General features: G+C 38.3%; 1 protein-coding gene across 1 annotated transcript in view; it reads left to right on the plus strand.

The window, feature by feature from the left end:
* The window catches only part of TESPA1 (thymocyte expressed, positive selection associated 1), a 28922-nt gene that overhangs the window by 2222 nt on the left and 14095 nt on the right, over positions 1-12605 (plus strand). The window contains exons 2-5 of the mRNA XM_006904481.3: positions 7392-7599; positions 8542-8584; positions 11658-11707; positions 12444-12497. Coding sequence (XP_006904543.1) covers positions 7437-7599; positions 8542-8584; positions 11658-11707; positions 12444-12497 — 310 coding nt within the window. The 5' untranslated portion in view covers positions 7392-7436. The remainder of the gene's footprint in view (positions 1-7391; positions 7600-8541; positions 8585-11657; positions 11708-12443; positions 12498-12605) is intronic.

Raw genomic sequence — 12605 nt, forward strand, 5'->3', positions numbered from 1 at the left:
TCAGCTAAACTCATTTTCGGAGAGAGGGGGTAAAAATGGAGGTGGAAAGAGTTATACTGATAAATCAACATTTTTATTGGTATAATTTATCAAATAACATCCCCCTTTTGTCCGTGAAATAGATTGAAATGCTTCCTTAGATTATAGAAGTCTCAGAATGTTCAAATGTGATTTTTGTTCTGACGATCTTACAAACTGCAGTGACATGAAAGAGGATTCAAAATTAGATATTTCCTATCTATGAAGGCATGTGAGAGGATGTTACAGGTGGGGTATACAGAATGGGGGGGAGCAGTCAATGTAGCTTAAAGTGGAGTTTGTTCCATCTACAAACAGAAATGTTGGCTGTCCTGTGATTTCCCACAGTCCTTTGCAATGGCGTTGATGTGTATCTTGGTGGTGAATGCGGATAGGATGCAAAAGTTCTTGTGGGCCCCATCGTGGAAACTCCGTTTCTTCCTTCTCTCCTCCCACGCTTGTTTTCACACTCAGCCCCATTTCACAGGCACTGCTTAGAGTATAAGAACAACACAGACAAAAGAGAAGAGAAATATGTCTGATCCATGTCCCTGCGAGGAGGCCTAGAGTGCTAAAGGGTAACCTGGGTCTGGGTCTTGGAAACCAGGAGTGGCAGGAAGAAGGCTGTCTGACATAGAGGCAGAAAGCAAGCACCTGGGACTCAGAACTCATAAGTGTGAGTTCCATTTATAACCATTAATATTCTGTGCGACTTCAGATAAGCCTTTCTCTCTCTCTCTTTCTCTCTCTCTCTCTCTCTCCTTCTATGGAAATAATGATTGAATATATATGCGTATACACACACACACACACACACACACACACACACACACACACACACACACACACACATATATATATGTAACTTTTTCTTTCTCTTCCAGTTTCCTCAACCACAAAATGAGTGACCAGGATTAGATGATCTATCCGATCTCTTTAGACATTAAGTAAGAATGAAGGATTCAGTTATTGATTATTTTTTGTCTGTGTTCAACAGCAACATTCCTCTCTCACCATCTGGATTTTACACACACTAATATACTCCACTGCTCATGCCTTCCTTCTTTCCTTATTCCTGAAGATGTTCCAACTTTAGTGAATGGCTTAGACTGAGGGAAGATTAATAATATTAGCTATCATTTATTAAGCGCCTCCTTCATACATCAAGGACTTAATATATATTATCTTATTTTAACCTCCAATAACCCAACAAGTTTGGTATGTTATTTGTTTTACACATGAAAATCTTAGGTTTAGAGGGGATAAGTAACTTTACCAAGGACACATATTCAATAAGTAGACAGAACTGTGATTCCAAACAAGGCTTACTCTGATTCCATGGCCCATGCTCTTTCTATAGTTTTCCTTCTCAAGAGTTTACCATTCTTATTGAGCCCCTTAAAAATATTCCCATAGTGAGATATCTGTAAGCAGAGCTGATATTTAGCAGGTACAAATTGGTAGGCCCACACTAGTTGTTAAAATATTAAAATATGTCCACACCAAATTACTATAAATATCCATTGCTCCAAGCCCTTTGAGTGCTCAGCCGTCCCAAAAGATTCCCCAGATCTAGCACCCAAAACTCAGTGCCACCCTAGCTATGCACTTATATAACATAGCCACAGGGCTGTGACTGGTGTCAGCTCCAATCGGTCTGTGTCATCCCATCACCAATGTTAAACGCTCTGAACGCCACAACAATCTAAAAGTAATGTGAAATTCCAGGCAGACTTTCTCCTCTCAACTAGAATCCAGGTGGGCCCAGGCTGCTAACCCGCTCTGTAAGCCTGAAGAGGACAACACTGCTTCATAACCTTCTAGTTGGAGTCAAGAAGGAAAACTATGCTAATAACCAAACAAAGCAACACTTCCTTCACTAAGACTGTCACAAAGCCAAGTATAAATTATTTTTGGTTTATGCCGCCTTTTCTATACTAAACTGTAAAATGGAGAGTTTGTGTAGCATGCGAAATGGAAAATTTACTAAAACAGTTTCTCCTTTCCTTTATCCCAAGTTACACTTACCGCTGACACCTGGGTGGTGATCTTAGGTTATTTTCTTATTCTATTATTAGTGGAAAAACTGTACAACTCAAACTAGAACAACCCGAGTTTAAATCTCAGCACTACAAGATCAAATATATGTCCTTAGACAAGTCACATATCTCTTTGAGCTTCAGATAATAATTAGCTCAAAGGTGATTGTCAAGATTAAGTGAAGTTGTTTGTGGGAAGGTTTTAAATATAAGATACTCTATACATTTTACGATATATTATAAGTTATGATGTGTACCTATTGCTTTGACTTATGTTAATATATAGTGAAGCTCTGACTATATTCCTGAGAAAACAGAGGCTGGAAGTATGTGATATTCTCAGTGTAATAACAATAACGTACCCATAAAGGTTTTCTCTGCTATGAAAGTTACTGCTTCTGCTGATGATTTTTGTTTAAAAATATTCATTTCGAAGCTCTTAAACAACTCCCCAGTATTAAACCACTAGAGGTGATTTCTCATGTCTAACTTTAATCCTATCTGCTGCAATTTCTGATTTTAACTAAAACATCCTCAGAAGAGAGAATTCTCTTGTACTCTACTTGGTTGTAGTCAAATTCCAGAACACTTGACAGATTGTGGAGAAATATTTGGGGAGTGAACCTTTAGAGAAACGCAGGGAAAAGGAAGGACGAAGGGTTGCAAATGATGGCCAAGGGAAAAATAAGGCTCTGGAGTGATTCAGACAAGTAGCAATATAACTGGGGGGCGGGGAGGCGGGGAGGTTTTTGTTGTGGGTTTATTTGAAGGGAGTAGTAGTTAGTAGGAATGTCAGAGAAAAGATATCAGCAGGCTTCAAACTTCTATCCTTATAGAAGGTAGATTAAATATATTGTTATAATATAAATCAGCATCAAGAAAGACGGTACTCAGATTCCAGAAGGAACTTTTGATCAAGGAATGAAAAATTAGAACAGAAAACTCTAGGAAACAGTTTTTAAGATAGGAAAATTTGATAGTTTAAGCTTATAAATTCAGTCAGACTTGTATGACCCTTACATCAACAAAGGTTGGCATGACTATGCCTCAAGCCTTTTTCTTCTTCACTACAAGGTATACAAAATATGTACATTAGGATTTGAAACTATGTGAAATGTCAGGAGCACCTGTCCTATGACATATACTACATAATGATTATTTTTCAGGATCAGTACAATTCTTGCTCCTCTGCAGACACAGCATTTAGAGTCCCTTCTGTTGTCAAGTGTTGTGCTAGGCCCTGAGATAGGATTTAGGGGACAGGTTACAAGGAGTGGTAGATAACGAAGAGAAAGGGAGCCACTTATCTCTTGCTGAATAGGGTGTAAGCATGTGTGCCAGTTGCTAGAGGTGGGTAATAGAAAGAAGGTGGCTTAAGTAGGCCTTCTAAAGGTAGATAAAACTTGTTTGGGTAGAAAGGAAGGTGGGTAAAGCCACATAAGCTAAAGCAAAGAAGCAGAAAAATTTCAAGAAGTGCTGGAGCTCAGGGAGCAACGTCTGACTGACTCACACTTATTTTGGTTCCTTCTCAGCCTCCCTCATTCAGGCTCACCACTTTCCTTTGTTAGTAAAAGTTGGAAGTCTAGGAACCCCATAAGTCCCTGTTAATATGAAAGAGAATTTGCTAAATGAGAAGTAACTCCAGAGGACACTGGACCATTTCCTAATTCTTACAGAGAAAACTATACAAATGCATTTTTTACAGGTTATTATTCCTACAAATATTTCACAAACTCGACTAGAATAAATTCATAAACTTTGATATTGGCGGAAACTTATACAACATTGAGTACCACCAATACATGTTTTAGAGGCTAAAACCAGTGCCCAAATAGAACACTTAATTGACTTGCCAGAAGTCAATTGGACAAAAAAGTTAGAAGAAGGCCCAAGTCTCCTGATTCCTAGTCAGTGCTCTTTTCACTGCACCAAACTCCACTGTACATGTAGGTGTATGATTTTGTATGACTAGTTTGGAGGAAATAGCTCCGGGTCCTTGTCTCTATTACAAGGGGCCCCAAAACCTTCAAAGGTGCCATCTTGACAGCTGTGTGCACCCAACCTTCAATTCTTTCTAACACTCCCCCTGCTGATGTGATAGTCATTTGCCACTTCCTCCAGATTTCCACAAAAAATAAACAGTTTCTTATCTCCCAACTGCTCAGCTTCCTCCTGTTACCACTAACCAGACAATTCTATTTTCCTATGCCTCATAATATTGCTGTGCTTGTAGTGTCCCCATTTAACATCCCATGAACAGGTCTCTACAACCCAAGCATGGAAGAGATAAAGGAAAATTAATTTATTCAATTCCTTGGTCCCACACTCAGTTTGCCACAGTTGAGAAAATTAGCTGATATATATCTTGCACCCTTTATTTCAGACTTGAGACCATTGTTGCTTTTTCAAGTGGAGAAATTATTCTTTTCTCACCCAAATTGCTTAGAAATGGCTGTCATTCTCAATAGGCAGTACAGTCCTTAACTTGTCTAGCCTCCTTGTTGCCATAACTATAATAACCATTTATTTGTAAGCCTTTCTTAAGCATTGCGGATTCTGTTTCCATAGGCATTTTCCTTTAGGTATTTACACTAAGTAAAACTTTTGTTCATCGAACAGAATAGCAAATAGAAATTGTTAAGAAAATACAACTTCTGTTTGCAATTATGGGAACTCTTAAGTAGAAACGGTTGTATAATAACCCTCAAATTCACTTTCATTCTCCAACTCTCAGCCCAAAACATTTTTACATGCTTAGTAAGCACAAAATTTTAAGCTTATTGTTACAGTTTTGAAGCTAATCTCCCTACATGTGTCTATGACTCTGCAAGACACTGGGCTCCTATGGAGAATAGTCATCTACTAAATGGTCATTAATTTAGAGAATAAGTATTTATTAAGAAACTATGACAAATTAGGTTCTGTTTTAGACATTAGGGACACAGCAGTGAGATTCCCAGACAAAAACCTCTGTTCTCAGAGAGCTTATCTTCTAATCAGAAGAGTAAACAATAAATTAAATTAACAAATAAAATATAAAGTATGTTAATGATAAGAACAACAAAGAAGAAAATCAAGCAGGGAAGGAACTCAGTGAAAAGTGACTACTGTAGCGTAGCCTATAGAAGCCAGACCTGACTTCATGGAGAAAGTTGGTTAACAGCTGAGCTTTGCAAGTTAAATGCGCCAAAGGCTGAGGGAACAGAAGCGGGGAAGGAAGTAAAGAACATGAGAAAAATCTAGGGTTAAGGAAAAGAAACATTTTCAGGGGCAGAGAGGAAATTAACTATATGAGTGTGATGTATTTTTAAAGACGTGGGAAGAACGTAGAATAGATTCATATCACTGAGGATGTTGAAACCCAGGTAAAGGCCTCCATATACCATCTCAATTACTGAGATCCTATCACTGTGCTAGGCTAGAGTGCCCTTATTGAGAAACAGATCAAAGAGAAGGACTGAATTTTCTGTTAATATACCATTAACAAGTAGCAGATTCCCTCCCTTCTTTCCTTTCTCCCTCCCTTCCTTTCTCCTTTCCTCCCTTTCTTCCTTTCTTCCTGCCTTCCTTTTAAATAGCCCTAATCACCAAAAACGCTCTTCTTGTGATCTGATGCGTTCTTGTGATTTAGGGAAAGTCTTTTTGCTATGGGAATTAAAGACAATAGATAAGTCAGCCTTTGACATTTTTTTCTCTGGGCTCACTGACGCCAACCTATTAAATATTTTAGAAGTGCAGAACTAGGTAAATAAACTCTGATCAAAGCTTTCTAGATTGTTTTTCTAAAATCTTTCTAGTGGCAGTTTTATCGTCTTTTTATCACCTCAAACAGCTCTGACCAAAAGACAAGTTATCTCTGCTACCCCTCTTTGTGGCTTCCCTATGTCAGAAGCTTAGTTCGATCACTTAATTTCCCCTAAAAGGTACAGGCAGTAGACAAGGGGCCAGGTGCCCAAGGTTAACAAAAGTTTCATAGTGCCAACTGCTGTCTCTCCTTGGAGAAAAATATGTCTTAGGCTGGACTTGAAATAAAAGAATTAAGATCAGACAACAATAATTATGTATTGTTTTTCTCTGGATATGCTTTGTCTATAGCAAACAGAGGCATGCAAAACAATTTTATTACCCTAGGAATGTGTTTTATGTTCAGGTTGTTCTTTTCAAAAAATAGCTATTTTAGTGCTAAAATTGTTGAATGTCTCACTAATGATTTTGTTTTTAAATGTTTGAGGAACAGAAGTGTCTAAAAACTGGCATTCTTCTTATTTTTTCCTTTTTTTTTTTTTTTTCTTACTCAAACAGTTAGAAGTGTAGCTATGACTATGAAGCTGTTTATGGCACCTCCAGAGAATAGAGGGACAAGGCAGTGAAAGCAATGGTCCCGCTTCCATTAACTCACTGTCATGGGTCTTGAGTGTGGCAGGTGGGAAAGAGGCAGGAGGACAGATCTACACCAATGAATGTTCATTAGTGTCTTTTTAAGCTCTATTTGGACAATTGAGTGATCTTCTCCTTTTTATTCCTCTTTAAATAAGTGGCTAGTGCCATCAGAATTTACCTTTTGGAAGAATATAGAGCTGTTGACTAGGCAGTGCTAAACGAATTATAAGCACATTGATGAACTAGGGCATTAATGCATAGTTGTGAAGAAATCCATGTTGACAGTGTAAAAAGTGATGACCCTGAAGGTGGTGGCTGATAATCGCTCAAGGCAAAGTCTCCTTGTTTTTACTGTGGGATTTTTTTTTCCATTGAAAGAAATCCTATGTTGACACTAATATATAAAACAAAAAGACAAAGCAAAGCAAACTCAGAATAACTGAGTTAGAATGACATCATGGTGGTGGGACCTTCAACTTTTGAGATCTGGGACTTTTTCATATATCTTTATAAGGATCAAATAAAGTAAATATTATAAATTTCAAATTTAAAGATATTGTAATTTCAATGGAATATTCTCAGAGACAAAATTCTTAGATTAAAGAAAAATGTTTTCTAATACAGCATTTCCGCTATCATGAAAAATAGCGATTAAGTCAGATGAGCTTTCTCAATGTCCTATCAATAATATGATGTTTTGAAGTTTTCAGACTTACTGATTTGAAAGATTAACCGTAATATTTAGATTTTTTCAGGGCATTCCTTTTTTTGTTGTTGTTTGTTTTTTTGTTTTTGGAAGATAGAGGAAGGGCTAGACATCTCTCTCCCTCCTCCTGAACAGACAGAAGGGTCATGCTTCCCTGTGCACAGCTGGGAAGATGGGGAGCAGGAAGACCTAGGGGTGGTGGTTTCCAAACAGAAGATGAAGAAGTATCGTCCTGTTTCAACTCTCAGGACAGCCTCGCTGTGGCAGGAGACCCTGAAGTCTGAACCAGGGCCATGGAGAGCTCTGTGCTGAGCCCCACTTCCTGGGAGAAGCGACGGGCCTGGCTCCGTCAGAGTCGCCACTGGCAGACACAGGTCCTGGAAGAAGAGGCTGCAGCTGCTCTGCAGGATGTCCCAGATCCTGAACCATCCAGCCTGGATGATGTTTTCCAGGAAGGTAAGAGGCAGTTGGACATCAGATAGACTTCCACATTGTCTTGTGGTAGGCAAAATGTAGTAGCAGGCATGGGTCCGCAGAGTGTAGGCAGTGGGTCCCTTGTTTAGGCTAGGCCCTCAAGGAAGCTCATTTTGTCTGGTTTACATGAGTTTAAGGGAAAGAAGGTAAAGTAATACAAGATATGAATTATGTGAGAAAGAGACAGGCATGAGATCAGGAAAAAGAAAGAAGCACATTTGCATCATCTTGAGGTGCCAAAGTTCTCGGTGAATTGCTTGGGGCATTTTATTTTGTCTGTGTAAGGTAACACTCGACTAGAATGCCAGGACTCTAGCTGAAACTCTGTCACTAACAAGCTGTGTGAACTTTGGCAAGTCACTCACCTCTCCAAGACATATTTGTCTCATCAAAATAGTAGTAGTAGTTTTTCTACATGCCTCTCAGCTTCTTTGAGGTTCAAATGAGACTACAGCCATCAAGTAAAAAAAAAAAAAAAAAAATTAATCTTATATAAATATAAGATTGTGCTTCTTGTTTTATCTTGTTCCCCCCCCCACCCCCGCCTTGGGTTTTTTTGATTGGTTGGTTGGTTGCTTGCTTGCTTGCTTGCTTTTTGTTTTGTTTTGTTTTGTTTTTGTTTTGGGGGCCTTTTTGAGAAGGACCCACTCCCCTTCTTAAATCTTGGGGAAAAGAGAGCAGTGGGCCCAACATCCTTGGCATTTGCCAGATTCCTGGGAGGAAGCGGGCAGGGAGGCAGAGAGAACAATCCACTATGTTTATATATCACTATATCCGTCTCATATCTTAAGGAAACATTTTATGAGGCGAAAAGGGATTCACGATGTGGCTTATAAAAGGATAAACTTACGAATGGGGTGAATTATAAGGAAGAAGTCTGATTTCCTTTAGTTCTCACAGTGATCTGATATCTGATTTTTCTAGGGAATCCAATCACTAAGATAGAAGACTGGCTGCAGGATTGTGGGTAAGCGCTGGAGATGCAATGGGGCTGATCATGGTTGATGGTTGGACATTCTAACAGGCACTGACTTGTGGGAACTCAGAAACAGGAAATGGGTTTGAATTGGGCTTAATGATTAGAAATGAGGTTTAAATTCGTGGTGGGGGGATTCTAAGGGTTAGGAGTGAGTGTGGGCTATGAATCAAGTGCAACTCTGGGCTGAGACTAAGTTGGGATGAGGATCCGGAGATACTGTCTGGATCTGGTCTAAAGCCAAGAATGATGGAAGTCTACAGCTTTGGAGAATGGCTGGGCTGAGTTTAAGATCTCTACTCCATTGCTTTTCCCTTCAGACTGGAGTCCAATGCTGTGTAACAAAAGAGGAGTTAGAAACCAATTGTTCTATGATCAGAGTAATTCACCACTGTGTTGTTTATTTCTGCTGGGGAACACAGGAAGAGAAGCTAAGGGTTTACCCCAGTCATTCAAAACAGCGAAGAATTGGAGCAGGTACTTCAAGACAAAATGTAGTATCTCCTTCCTCAGAAACACTTTAAAATGTGAGACCCACACCCCATCAGCCTGTACCATTTTAGGTTCAGTCTACTCAGACGGAGGAAAGTTTCTGTAACCTATTTAAGCCTGATCATTTGTATGATAATGAATTCTTAGAATTTACAACTCTTGCTTGCTCCTTATTGCCCCTCCGGGAATGTTTCAAGCTTTATATAGCCTTTAATCTAAACTCATCTATTAACATAACATAAACCCATCCTTGCTTATTTGGTAGGAAATAAATAGCATTAAATAATCCAAGGTTGTTTTTTTAAACTGATAATTCCAGGGTAATGCCAGGAAGGGTTTCTTTTGTTTTTTGTTGTTTTTTTTTGTTTACAAAACATATCATCCTTATTGTCCTAATCTGTTCCACAATTTAATGACTTCAGAGTCAATTAAGGGTAATCAAAATGTAGGGAAGTAAAGGAATGTGGAAACAGGAACATTTGCAAGTTTTGTTGTGTGAGAACTGCCCTAGGATTTAAAACGCTTCACTAGATTTGTACAGGAGAACAAGTTGTGTCAGTCAACGTCTTTATCTCATTAAGCACTCTTGAGTCTTATCAATTCACATCAACAACTATTGACTGTGCATTTGCTAACTGACTATCTAAATGGTCTAGAGGCATGCCAAGTAGTTTAAAATATGTCCCTTGACTTCAAACATATTACATGCTGGTTGAAAAGAATAAATTCACAGAAATATAAGATTGTAAACTCCAGAAATCACCTTTCCTCAGCTATATTTTACAAAGATAAACCCTGAAACAAAACATATGTTGAAAAGGTAGCCTGGTAGTGAAAAGACTCCAAGATTTGAAGCTAGTTTTTTTGCTAACTGTATGTGTAAATAACTGTAAGCAAACAACTGAAATTCTTTCTATCTCAGACTCCTCACTGATAAAGTGAACTAGAATAATAAAGTTTCAAAGTTTCTTGTGAGATTTAAATGATATGATATATGAACAAGTGCTTCATGTTCTGTAGTAATATCTGAATGGTGAGGTTTATAAAAGAGAGGCTTTATGGTACTTTAAAATTTCACAAAATAAGTCTGTTTATCCATCTATTTATCTATCTATCTATCTATCTATCTATCTATCTATCTATCTATCTACCTACCTACCTACCTACCTACCTACCTACCTATTTACCTACTTATCTCTTTATCTGAAAAGTATGTCCAGAGGTGAAACACACCAACTCTAGTGTAGTGGGTCCCTCTAGAAAGGAAGCAAGTAGGAAGGAATAGGAATAAAATAAGATGTTAGCTGTATCATTAACATTTTATTTTTTTTTACTAACAGATCTGAAGCAAATATGACAAAATGATTATTTTTGTGAAAATATCATGGCAGGTGCTACGATATCTGTCATATTTTCTTTACTTTTCTGTGTGTTAAAAAATTTTCAATATTTAGACTTCAAAAAGGCCGTAAGGGAGTCTATTTAGCATGCTTACGTTTGTCTCTGGAAGGAGAATTATCAGGTACATAAAATATCTCCAATGTTCTGCATTTTCTAAACCTCCCTAATAAGTATGTAATATTTTTAATTATATGGCAAAATCAGAAAAATTAAAGGATGATAATGGTTGATTATAGTGTGATAACTCACCTTAACAAATCTCTATTCCAGGTTCCATTTGAGATTACATTCAAAACTCATGTGCAACTCCATTTCAAAACTATCAGGAAACCAAACTCCGTGAAACTCAAAACACATCAGTGCTTGAAGTGGACTTAGATAACAATAATATCCAGGCATCTAAATCCCCTTATGTAATATTTGAGAGCATAGCAGCAGCAAGGAGCCAGGACTGAAATCCAGGTGCTCTGGGCCCAGTTCAAAGCTTTTTCACAGACTAATTCATTCACCTGTTTTGACAGAGAATTTCTACTTGTTTGTAAAACTGAGTTGTTTCTAACTACCATTTGTTCTGATTTCTGTCTGTTCTTCTTGTGGAGATGGTAAATACCTGATAAGCCCATATCTCAAAATGTAAAAATATAATCTCTAACCAAGATGCCGTGTCTGTTGCTTCCTGAAAGACATGATATTCAGCAAGAACATGGCTCAGAGAGAAGGAAGGGTGTGTGATAGATAAGAGGACCTCCTAAAAGTGTTTTTTTTTTTATCTTGATATCTTTTTTTATCTTTTTTTTGTGATGTAGAAATCATACACCCAAACTCCTGCTTCTATAAATGCATCTCTCCAGTTTTACTTCTGTATTCTTTCTTTCCTATTTTATCTAGGAATTTTCCTGGAGAATTATTGCTAAGCTGACTTTAGACAATGTGGTCAGTGCGATGGCAGCACAATTTGAAATATAGCGCACTCCAGTCCCAAATCCCCCTGACTACCACCATGAATTTGTTAGTCAAATAACCACTCTGTATTAGTTTTCTTCAGCATAAAAATTGTTTAAGTACTACTGACTTTCATTGAAAAATTATATGAACTTGTGGGACATATTTGAGGAATAGCCCCTTGGAAAATATAGTGATTTTAACCTGTAAGATTATTTTTGGTTTTTAGATACTCTGAAGAAGGGTTTTTTGAGGAAGCAGGACAGTCGATCTATAATGGTGAGTATAGACTATGTTCTTTCTTCTACTGTTCTTCTCTACCTGAATAGAGATATGGCTCTGTGTGTGTGTGTGTGTGTGTGTGTGATAGTGATATGGCTGTGTGTGTGTGTGTGTGTGTGTGTGTGTGTGTGTGTGTGTGTGTGTGCGAGAGAGAGAGAGAGAGAGAGAGAGAGCGCGCAAGCGATGGCTGTGTGTGTGAGAGAGTATATATGTATAGGCACACACATGCATGCATAAGAATGCTGACTATCTTGTAACGGTTTGAAAAATGCCTATTAGTGATTACACAGCAGTCCGGAAGGTCCAGAAGGCAGAGCAAACATTGGCTCAGAGGCCACAGGCTCACCAGTATTCAAAGGTTATTTTCCATTAGTGGTTGCTTAGCTAACAATCACTGCTATGAGATAAGAGCTTTATAAAATATTTGTTTATGTGTGTGAGTGCACACCCCCATGTGCTTACTATGTGGCAGAGGATTGTGTGCATGACTATGTAATATAGAGGACAGGTTAATTATAGACGAGTGTTTATGTGATTCTTTCTGAATCAAAATACAAATGTGACTTCTGAAGTAGTATCTGTAATGCTTGGGGTAGTTTTGCAAACGTGTGGACATCTGATGTGACTATGTGGTTGTAGATGTTCAAATATACAGAGGTGTGTGTGTTTGTGTGTGTGTGTATGTGTGTGTCCAAGCCTGATTTTCTGTGACCTTTGCTTTATTATTTGACAGGGTACTCTAGCCATGGAACCAGCTTTGAAGATGACTTGACCCTCGGAGCAGAGGGTAAGTAGCGCTGCTCTCTGAGGTTGGGATCTAGGAAGAGGCTATATAGTGAATGAATTAGGAATAGAATGGAAGGGGAGAACTGCAGAAAGATGCAGCCTATCCCTG

This window comes from Pteropus alecto, unplaced genomic scaffold (assembly GCF_000325575.1).
Source record: "Pteropus alecto unplaced genomic scaffold, ASM32557v1 scaffold220, whole genome shotgun sequence".
NCBI classification, from domain to species: Eukaryota; Metazoa; Chordata; class Mammalia; order Chiroptera; family Pteropodidae; genus Pteropus; species Pteropus alecto.